Genomic DNA, 11,220 nt, shown 5'->3' with positions numbered 1-11,220 from the left:
ACATGGCCAATAACTTTCATTCTAATGATCTTCAAAATGATTTGGGCACAAAACAAATTTTGCTGTTAGAAAACTTGCAGACTTCACTATATGCAGTGTAGACCCTCTAAACTAAGTTTGGGGGATGTAATCTTTCAAGAAATGCAGACAAACTGTTGTTTGTTTACTTACACAGCGTGTCATAAGATAAGATAAGATAAGACTTTGTCTGTGAAGGTTCTCAGTCATCCAGGTCATCGTAGTCAAAGGAGCTTGCAAAGAAAAGCGTCTGGACTCTTTGCAAGCTCCTTTGAATAAGACTTTATTGATCCCACAACGGGGAAATTTTTGTATCACCTCAGCTCAGGTACAGATATCAGAAGGAAATACAAATAAGTACAATCAATGAAAAAAAGTAAGATAATACACTATATACAATGGTCGCATACACAGTATGTGGTTATGGATATGGTTGGAAATATGCAAGACATAAACTATATAGCTTGATATAGCTATTGTACCACTACTATTCCTATTTATAGACACACACACACACATGTACACACTAAATATACATATGTATATATATATATATATATATATATATATATATATATATACATACATATATACCTGCACATGTCCATACACATGGAAGGTCCATTATGCATGAAGTGGTGACCGTGGATGTTCAGTGTCCAGTGACTTATGACATCGTGATTGAGGAGTTATAGAGTCTAACTGCTGTTGGGATGAATGATCTGTGAAAGCGCTCCTTCCTGCAGCGAGGGTGTTTCAGTCTCTGACTAAATAAATATATAAATAAAAATCCAACATTTACCTATTGGTAAATATTAGGGGGAAGGGCGCTAGTTAGTGAACGTGATTAGGCGGAAATCTCATCTGACATAATTAACACACTGCTGTTAATCGTGTTGTCACCTATAATGTATCTTTGGAGTAGTGGCGCCCCCTGGAGACAAGCAGTTAAAACTAGCGCCACCTCAAGTTAAATCAAATTCTGTTTGCTTGCTCTTTAACAATATTTTCGTGCCATCATTGGGCCTGATCTATAGACATTCAATTTCACTAGGATAAATGGCAACTAGAGGCTTCCCACCTGGCAAGACAGGCCACACCTCGGGGCCTCAGGCCAGAGAGTTCACAAACTTTAAACTGCAGCAGTGGCAATGTGCAAATTTTGCAAGGATAGTATGAGAAACCTGGCCTCCCTAAGAGGGCCCTACAACGGAGATGGGAGGGGTCGTCTGTGAATTTTTGCCGAGGGTCAGAACAGATCACCACTGATGACGATGGAGCAGCACGTGACCATTTTCTCAGGCTAGACACCCGCAGACTAACTGCTGCTCCAACGTTTGACCACAAGGTGAAAATAAAACATCAGACAAAAATGCAATACAAGTTGCATTTTTATGAAGTGAATTCATCCATCCATCCGCTTCCGCTTATTCTTTTCAGGGTCGCGGGGGGGCGCTGGAGCCTATCCCAGCTATGAAGTGAATTCCAGCATATTTATTTTTATTTTAATTCACGCTCTTTATCTTCAAATTCCTGTTATTACCAGATACGTTTCAATTATAATCCACTTTATTTCTTGTTCCTGGTTTTCTTTCTTTGCTGCCATAATGGTACTCAAAGCGTGGGGAGAAAATTACCTTATTTTTCCCTCTCAGTAGTCAAGTCAGCTTATATGAATTATCTTCTGCACGCCTCCAGTTTTCCATGTTTGCAGATTATCTTAAAACAGGTATTCATTTAAATCCGAGTTTGATCACTACATCGCTGAAATTCCTGGGGGATTTTCCAGTGTTACTTTTATTTTGATTTAGATTTATTTTTTGGAAAGTATGTGTGTGTGTGTGTGTGTGTGTGTGTGTGTGTGTGTGTGTGTGTGTGTGTGTGTGTGTGTGTGTGTGTGTGTGTGTGTGTGTGTGTGTGTGTGTGTGTGTAGGCAGGCCTGAGTGTAGAATCGGGCTTAAGTAAACATTTGGCCACAGCCTTGTGTATGGCGTTCTAATTAAAGTGGACAACTTCCTACTAATTAGTAAAACACTCCTTGAGCTTTAAAGGGAAAACCCAAAGGGCACGGTATCCCGAGGGCCCTTTGAAATATGCACAGGAAAAAATTAATAACTTGGCTATCCAACATCAAGCAGGGAAATAATTAGGGTTTTTTGTTTTTTTGTCCTGGTTTTTGACTCTCACTACATGTAGTTTTATCAGGTCAAGGTAACAAGAATGTGATAGCAGGGAGGTTTTTACCCGTCGGACAGCAGAGGGCAGCATAACAGTGTGAGATGCTTTCAGTTATTGTAATGAATATAGCAGATTTCATCACATTTTTTAGAATATGTCTGCGTTTTGAAAGTAAAGACAGATACACATACCAGAATAAAAGTGGCATGTTTATGTGTTTCCAGTGAAAACTGCATTTTGTATCATAAATTAACCAGTAATCTGCAAGATTAATAACCTGTTTTTCTCCAATTGTTTTTGGGTTTGTTTGTTTTGTTTGTTTGTTTGTTTGTTTCATTTTTTTTATAATACTAAAATATAATTTTCTCTGCTGCTATGAGACTTTGTAGTATTTTTTAATCTTTCTCAGTCCAGACCGTCTGGTTTACAATGGCTGATAAAGTACAAAGACTGCTCTTCTCTCCCCTTCCAAATCTCAGAGTGGCATTCTTCACATTCCTCACCGTTTTCCTTCAAAAGTATAAGTCTTCACACTTAATAACTATTGCTAATCAATACATTGATTTAGAAACCTACAGATGACATTTTACTTCTATTTATTGCATGTTTTTATTCACTAAAATGCTCCAGGTTTTGTTTGTAAGATGTATTCATTGTCAGAACAGCCACTGGGTGGCACAGTCGCCGCAGCTCATTCCTAAAGTCTTTTATTCAGTCTTTCTGGAGTCGCAGTGCTATTTACTGTACATGACTGCATACTGAAGCACAGATTTCAAAATGTATAAATATGCATAGTAAAAGAAAAATATATACAATGTGCATGAAATGCATTTGTATTAAAAACAACAAAAAATAAATACAACCAATGCTGATAACATGCCAAAATACATCATATACAACAATAAAAATACAAAATTATACAACAACTAAAAAAAAAAACGGGCGAAAACAATTCACGTCAGTCATATATATCATTTTTTTATTGTTTTGTATTGATGGGTTTTGTGTTGTGGACTAATTCCTTCTGCTTGATTTGATTTTGATTTAAGTTTGGCAGTCAGTCTGATATTTGAAAAATAAAAAACATGGTAAAACTATCATGTAAGAAGTTAACACAAATTAAGACTTCATGCTACAACAGGCTACTGCGCCTTTCAAACACTGGCAAGTACAGTCTTAGCTATTACAGCAGCTAAAATGGTCTCTGCTAAAATGGTCTCTGCCATTTTAGCACTCAACACTTGGTTGAGGGGAACATAACTCATCACCTTCCTTCAGCCTCATACCCAAACTGTCGTGGTGTTCGCTGAAGGTTTTTCCTGCAACAGACAAGATAGTTAACATCATTGTTCTTATTATCAGAATTTAAAGTCTCATCTATTTATAAAATACTCTGACATTTACCTTCTGCTGTTGGATATACACCACAGCATCGTGGACGGTGACAAAGATATGTTGTGGATTCATGTATTTCATCAGCCCACTGGACGTTAGGATCTTTAAAACACTCTCTGTGCACAGAGAACAAGCGGTCAGCATGTCTACTCTCTAGAAAATATGAAAGCTTCTACATAAAAGTTTGCACAGAATAAAGCAGAAAGAAAACAATTAGGAATAAAATATTTGGGGTACATGGGCCTCACCATTGCAGTTAGCCAAATATACATGAACTCCAACTTTCTGGCACTCAGTACACATCTAAATGGGGGAAAAGCAATAAATTGCACTGATTACAATGCATCAAGAAATAAGGAAAAGCCTATACAGTGACATGGTGTAATTCAGGCTCAATGTTTTCAATTAGGTCTTACTTTCACCGACTAACCTGTGTCAGGAGTCTTGCTCCAGCAACATCAACAAATATCACGCTGCTGCAATCGATTAACACTGCCTGGTCATAGCTTTCAGATGTTTCTGCAGAAAAAATGTATTCATTTGAAAGTTCAAACTATTTGCAATACAAGAACGTCTTCAGAAAATGTTAATATGGTGTGAAAAAGTCTCTTGATTTTTTTTTTTTTAATTCATGAAATAGCAGTTGTATTTAGAATTGTTTACTTAGCATACACTTATTCAAAGTCATTGCTTACCTGATTTGAAGAACTCATTTTCTGAGGAAAACGATGTGTTTGCAATCCCTCTTTCCTACAAAAAAACACAGGGGGAAGCGGAAAGTTACTGAAGTATTTTGTATTTTTACCATGTATGTGTACTCTATTTTTTTTTTATATTTTGTGACTCAGATTAACGAGGAATAGCAATAATCATACCACAGTGCTGACAGTGGTCTCCCTCTCCCGTTTCTCCAGGGCTTTTATGGCCTTCTCCCGCCTGCGGATCTTCTCTGGTGTCAGGCCCAACAGCCTAATCATTTCCTCCCTGAAGAAGCTACGGTTGCCGTAGTAAATGGGCCCGTTGTAAGTCAGGATTTTCACTCCAGGCACTTCGTGGCACTGTAAGAAAAATAGAAATGCATCACCTGTATTCTTGGATATTCATACTGCAAATCCACATGCAAATTTGACGAGATATTGACAGGGTGAGAGAAAGTTTGTATATTTCTGGAGCTGGTTGCTCATTTTCATATTTCAAAGAAGAGAAGTAACCCTCGCTCACCTTGTTATGGTTCTCCAGAGGTCTGTAAATTTCTGTGTTACTGGCCCGACCAAGCACTGAACAACCAGCCCTGTTAAATCATAAACTTTAAATTAATATAAGAAGTTATGATAGACCACATATGCTACTTACATACATGAAGTATGATGTTTGTGTTTATGTGAGTTTTATTTTTAACCTTCCAGATGTGCACATTTTCCCTTATAAGTGCTTTTGCTGGATTGCACTGTGGTATTTGTGCAGAGGGAATGGAAAATGTACCTTTGTGTGCGGCAGATGACAGTCATCATAGAGAAGACCACCCCGATAGCCAGGCCAAGGTCCACATTGAGTATCACCACAGAGAGCCAAGTTACAAGCCAAACCATCTACACACAAACAGAGACACAATAATGCATTGTCTTGTCAGGATATAACAGGATATAAATTATGATTAATTCTAGCCTAGCAATTAATGCGAAGGTGCAAGGATCAAGCAATTTATGTGATGTGCTCCCCGTGTTCCAGTAGGTCAGGATTCCAGGGTCCTGATTAATGCTTCTTGGCTTCAGGCAGTGTTTATTTCAAAAAGTCTGGCAACTGATGATGCCGTACTTATTGTTTAAAGACAGTACAGGTGACATCAATTTGTCAAATGAACTTGGAATAATTGAGTGTTAGTATTACAAAGTATGGAAGACGTGCATGGAAAAATATTCACAGCATTTCTTTAAATGGCACATACTTTGACACAGTTCAAAGCTGGAGATACTGTTATCCTGCATGATTAAATTAAACATTATAATATACTTCACCCCACCTGTGTAAAATGTTCACTAGACCAAGGAAATCTGTGTCACTAATTCTTAAAGTTACATTAGTTGCTGCACTAATTACTTAGAAGTCTGGATGACAGCTATGAGGCCAGTCTTCTATCTCCACACTGCCAGCAAGAACTTCTGCTGCAATTCTGGAAATTTGAGGAAAAACCCAGCAATATGACATGAGGCTTTAACCCTGTAAAGCCTGAACTATATGAAAATGGCCAGAAAATTCTCATTTTTTTAAACTGGAGCATTTATTTAATCTTCAGACCTTTTTAAAAAAAAAATAGAAATTAAAATATCAATTTGCATATATGTGTTTTAACTTGTATCATGTTTGCTACTGCCAGCATTTTTGTTCAATTTGTTGCTCAGAGGTTTTTTTGTTTTTTTTTATCATAAACAAACAAAAGCAGGTTATGGTTAAAAAAGAAATCCTACTGATGATGTAGAGCAGGGATGCCAAGCTCATTTTACATTACACTTTGATCTCATGTGGGCCGGACCAGCGAAATAGTCCTTTCTGGCAGCGTACAGAAGTTTATCTATATATTTAATCCCTGAGATAGCTATTTATATGTCTATTTGCAGTGTTTTAAAATAAATAAAGATTCTGGCTGCATTAAATAATCATTCTTCTGTTTTCTGGTATTTATTTGTCTTCATAGGTGAGAAACACTTATCGTGTTATAGCTTTCTTTTAAGTGGCCTTACAAAGTCAATTTTACTGATTCTCCACAGGTCAGGTAAGTCTTGGAACTGCAGGAACATCTGTCTGAGGCTGGTAACATTGATGCATGCCAGGACTGCCTGCAGACACAGACAGAGGATAGGATAAGTGAACTTGCCCCCTCTCCTTCTCTAAAGGTTGTTGAGACACATATTTAAGCTCACCTTGGGTAGGAAGTAGAACAGTGGTCCAATTAGCAGAAGAACAATCAGGACAACAAGACTAGTGAACAACCCAGAGAGCTGCACGAATACACCAAAAGATACAAGGATTTCTATGTTAATAAATGTAAAATTAGCATTTTGTATTCTCTGTGCAGATTGTTTGGAAACTGAAGCATGTTTTTCTGCTCCTATTATAACATCAGTATAACATCAGGTGTCACATTTTCTGCTCCTTGGTGAGAACTCTTAGTGGAAACTGAATATCATGTATGCTACCTGTGTGTATCCTCCAGCACTCTCGAGTATATTAGTGGTGGCTAAAGTGGCTGAGCTAGGGAAGCAGGTAAAAAAGGATGACACTGTGTTGGAGATCCCATGAGCCAGCAGCTCCTGAAATAAAACACAGGTTCAGTCCAAATACCTGACAGATTTGCAAGAATCGAGCAGTGACATTCCTACATTTTACCTGGTTGGGGTGTATAGAATATCCATGTTTATCGGCATAAATCATTGCCAGTGACACGGACACAGCATAGCCAACAAATGTTATGGCTATTGTGTCCCCAGCAATGGCAGGGAACATGTGAAAGGCAGGCAATTGTGGCCTCGGGAATCTGAAGACCACAAGATTTGTGAAAATTAGTCAGAGCACTTTTAACTACTGAATGAATCAGTCTTTTATTTTATTTTATTTTTTAAATTTAAGTCTAAAAGCTTACCCAGCAGGGATATGGCCAACTATCTCAATGTTGTAAGTGGAGTCCAGTGAGCAGGCATAAGCCACACCTGTGGCAATAATCACCTGAAGCATAAAGTCAGAGTTACAACTGCAAATTATTAAATATATCTTTAGTGTTCACAAAGCTAGTTAACTAACCGTGAGGATCTCCACAGGGATAGGTGTTCGGAGGCGTTTCCTGAAACGCATGTTGAGCTCCTTAACTGGTACCAGGATGGCCAAACACACCAAAGAGATCAGCAGCTCCGCCATGTTAGTGTGAGGCAGGTTTTCCATCACTGATGCTAAAGTCTGAGCACACAAGACCGTGATAAGACTACAAAAAATAACTCTTTGCTCAAATGAGAACACTTCTTCTTCACCAAGAAGCACTGCTTTTTACCTTGAAGAGAGAGAAGGCCCCATTGTGGCGAGGGAGCCGCAGGCCCAGCATGCTTTGCAGCTGTGAGATGGTAACATGGAAGGCGGCAGCACTGGTGAAGGCCTTAACAATTGGCTCAGATAGGTAGGTGGAGAGAAATCCCAGCTGAAGAGCAAACATGCAGAGCTGGGCGAAAAGAGTTTAATGTAACACTGTGAGTTTGATACACACATACACTATTATTTCACTTTATTGACTTTCTGTGTCTGTTTTACCATAATAATTCCTGAGAGAAGTGCTATAGCTGAGGCCACTCCAATTCTCTGGGCTTCAAAGTCACTCGCTTCAGAAGAACTTGAGTTAATCTCCAGAGGACTGGGAACCAGCTGCTCCACCACAGAGCCAGTCATCAAACTCACTACAGCAAAGGTCCCTGAAAAGAGGCCAAACATATCCATAAAGCAATATAAAAGTAATCTGACTTTAATTCCAAGAGATATGCTTCAAATCATTTAACCCTCACATACAGGTGGGGTAACATTGACCTGTTTTTCATAGCCTGAAATGTGATGACTTTTCCTAAAATTAACCAAAACACAAAAAAGGGAAATATATTATTTACAAGCTAGAAGATTCAGTATATTTAAGGCTTGGTCAAATTTGACCTGCATCCATTGAGACATTGGAAATGGTGTTTTTAGGGAATCTTCAAATTGTGAAACTGTCTGTGTGTATTTTTATGTGATACTGGTGGTTCAAGGGGGACATTGACTGTCCCAACAACTGCCTTTGTTCATCACATTTACCCAGGTTCCCCTGGTGTCAGACTCCAGCTGCTCTTTGAAACTGTGAAATAGGAAAACTGTGTAGCAGCAACCATTTAAGGTGCACAGAAGCCCAGAGGTCATTAAATCTGCAACTGCAAGCACGAGCAATGCCATAAAAGAATCTAATATATATTCTGAGATAAGTGAGATTACAACCAAGATCAATAGAACCATTGTGAGTTTCATATGATTATAAAATTTCAACGAATGCACTCAGTAGTTTGCAATAAACAAAATAGTTGTTTTTTAATAAATACTGATGATATAGATGGTAGTTATGATTGTAATGGCTTTTTAATTGTAATAGTTTTACATTTATATAGTAAATCCCAACAGCTCTAGAATGTTCTGGACATATTCAAATAATTATTGCTGCTATAAAACAGGACATAAAAACAAACAAACAAACAAACAAAAACACTCCACCTGCTCTCTGAAACATTAATAAAAGATTAAGGTTCCGTTTAATAATGACATGCAGGGTATTTTACAGAGATCTGTTGTTCGAGATTCAGTATAGACACTTATTACGTGGAAGTTCTTGACCTCATCAAAACTTACAGAGAGGGCATGAAATATGCACAGTATGTGAGGGTTACATCTGATCATGACTCTGCTGTTGTCCCAGATTATTGAATTTCATCTTATACACTTCTCTGTGAATAAATAGACACCCTGTGGACTAACATCTTACCTGTGGATACATGGCGACCCGTGCCAAAAAACATATAAAGGACAACAGGAAAGAAAGAGGTGTAAAGACCAAATATCGGAGCCACGGATGTGAGTAGAGCAAAGGCCATGCCTGTTTAGAGGGGGGGAAAGAAGAAGGAGAGAAGGAAAGGACAGTTAATGGTGTGTTGCTTCTCTTTCATTTAGGAATTTACGATCTGTTCCTGTTCTTCACACTAAGGCGATGAAGGTGCAGTGTGACCAGATCAGACACCAACTATGTAAATGTACATTTAAGAAGTTTGAAGTTTACAGTTGAAACATTTTTGAAATACTTGTTCAAAATAAATTTATTTCAAAGTATCAGTATTAATAATGAACTATGTTTTGTCGTGAGATGCTTTTTTTGTTAATATTAAATTTTGGCAATGTAGGATTTTAATAAAAAAAAAAAAATTAAAGTACGAGAGAAGCTCCAAGTAATTAATTCTAACGCAAACTTTTTTCTTTTTCTCGACGCAGTGTTCTCTCACCTTGAGGAATATGAAGAATACCGACTGTGAGTCCTGCTATGGTATCTCCTAGAATCCATTTCTTTAGCTTGTATCTTGGCAGCCAGCTGAAAATGGGCACTCTCTCCCTCAACAGGTGAAGGCAGGCTCGGTTTGAACACCTGCACCTCCCTGCGAGTTTTTCCCGGAGCCGCAAGCTTCCACTGGCGTTATCGTCAGAGCCGTAAGCCTGTTTGAATCGGTCCTCCGTGTAAATGCTCCTGTATACAGCAACAGAAGCGCTCATGTTGTCCCTGCAGAGATGACTAATGACACCGTGCAGCCGCAGCAGTTGACTCAGTAGAGGTGTTGTCAGTTATAATACATTTATAGTTGACTCTACTCTGACCTCAAGAGCCATTCCATTTTCCTGTCAGACTCTAAGTAGCCAATGACATTGCTCATAGCTCTACTTTTTTTTCTTACAGTAATCAACAAGTTTTTTCACATCTTTGTCCAGCCTCAGAAATCATAAAGGTGTGCTGGTCGATTTTCCCCCCGAGAGAAATCCTCTGGGTCCTACTGCTAAAAGTTTTTTTTGTTTTTTTCCCCAGCAGAAGATAGAAAGCCAGACATACAATCTTCCTGTCCTTCACTCTCAATACCTACTTCTAAACACACACATAGGGGAGACCGGGGATAGTTGTAACGTGGGTCAGTTGTAACACTTCAAATTTCTCCAATCAGGGCTAAGTTTCAAATGATGTGACTCATCCTGTGCATGCCCAATTCAGTTCTGCTATCACATCGTTAGCTTCATAGCATAATTGCCTAAGTCATTTGACTAAGTCAATGACTTAGGCACTTATGCTATGAAGCTAACGACATGTGAAAAATCAGCACATTTTGTCAAACACAGACAATTTAACATGAAAATAAGTCATTTGTATGCCAAAAAGTAAGTTTTTCTACTTTATTTCAATTTCTAATAGCATTATCTGCTTTGCAGCTAAACTCATCAAACTTAAATTTAGTTATTTGTATGTCTATGGGGATATATTCTGTGTAGGTCTTTAGTGCTAATGTTTTAGCCGTTGGCTGTAATGTTAGCTAGTTCAGTTGTAACAATAATGCAGATGTTACAACTTACCACACTATTACTTTAATTTATATTAAACAAGTTGGGGCAACGACATCAGCAGAGAGAGGTTCACTGGTCGCATTTGTATATGTGGTTAATGCCATTGGCAACACTGTTTGTGTTCCCACACATACATTATGCATAATGTATGTGTGGGAACACAAACAGTGTCTGCAGACCACTGTGTCAGAGATGGACCAGTAAGAAATATTGGTGGAAATAAGTCAGGATGGGTGCAAGAAACAGATTTCCTCATCTTTCTGAAGCACTCTGCAAACCACACCAAGGTAAGCCATGATAAAAAGTAATGGAATTGCGATGCTGGTGAACAACTAAATTTTTTCAGCTTCATTGTTATGTTCAAAATTGGTGCAAGAGTTGTAGGTTATAATGCCCACTGAGCCAATGAGGCCAAACTCAAGGAAGACCAACCAAAATTAATGAAATATTCAGTTGCAGAAAATTCCATAATTTGTCTTT

The 11,220-nt window shown here is 38.3% G+C and overlaps 1 protein-coding gene across 1 annotated transcript; it reads right to left on the bottom strand.

The window, feature by feature from the left end:
• Positions 1-2,768: 2,768 nt before the first annotated feature.
• On the bottom strand, positions 2,769-10,281 carry slc26a10 (solute carrier family 26 member 10). Its single transcript, XM_080897859.1, has 18 exons — positions 9,642-10,281; positions 9,131-9,241; positions 7,885-8,042; positions 7,631-7,795; positions 7,387-7,539; positions 7,229-7,311; positions 6,976-7,123; positions 6,786-6,899; positions 6,510-6,587; positions 6,330-6,425; positions 5,074-5,180; positions 4,813-4,882; positions 4,467-4,649; positions 4,287-4,341; positions 4,022-4,110; positions 3,840-3,894; positions 3,601-3,707; positions 2,769-3,515 (listed from the first exon to the last, which is right to left on the bottom strand). Exons 1-18 carry the CDS (start codon positions 9,904-9,906, stop codon positions 3,477-3,479), a joined length of 2,076 nt encoding a protein of 691 aa, XP_080753985.1. The 5' UTR covers positions 9,907-10,281; the 3' UTR covers positions 2,769-3,476.
• Positions 10,282-11,220: the final 939 nt, after the last annotated feature.

Source organism: Rhamphochromis sp. 'chilingali', assembly GCF_963969265.1.
Source record: "Rhamphochromis sp. 'chilingali' genome assembly, chromosome: 12".
NCBI classification, from domain to species: domain Eukaryota; kingdom Metazoa; phylum Chordata; class Actinopteri; order Cichliformes; family Cichlidae; genus Rhamphochromis; species Rhamphochromis sp. 'chilingali'.
Note: the sequence above shows the minus strand (reverse complement) of the source record. Positions and strands in the feature narration are given on the sequence as shown.

Excerpts from the sequence above, each read along its gene's own strand:
- slc26a10 (XM_080897859.1), bottom strand. The coding sequence starts at position 9,906 with ATGAGCGCTTCTGTTGCTGTATACAGGAGCATTTACACGGAGGACCGA. Across the intron at positions 8,043-9,130 it reads GGGTCGCCATGTATCCACAG|GGACCTTTGCTGTAGTGAGT; the intron begins GTAAGATGTTAG and ends GCCTCTTTTCAG. Across the intron at positions 3,516-3,600 it reads TGTATATCCAACAGCAGAAG|GAAAAACCTTCAGCGAACAC; the intron begins GTAAATGTCAGA and ends TGTCTGTTGCAG.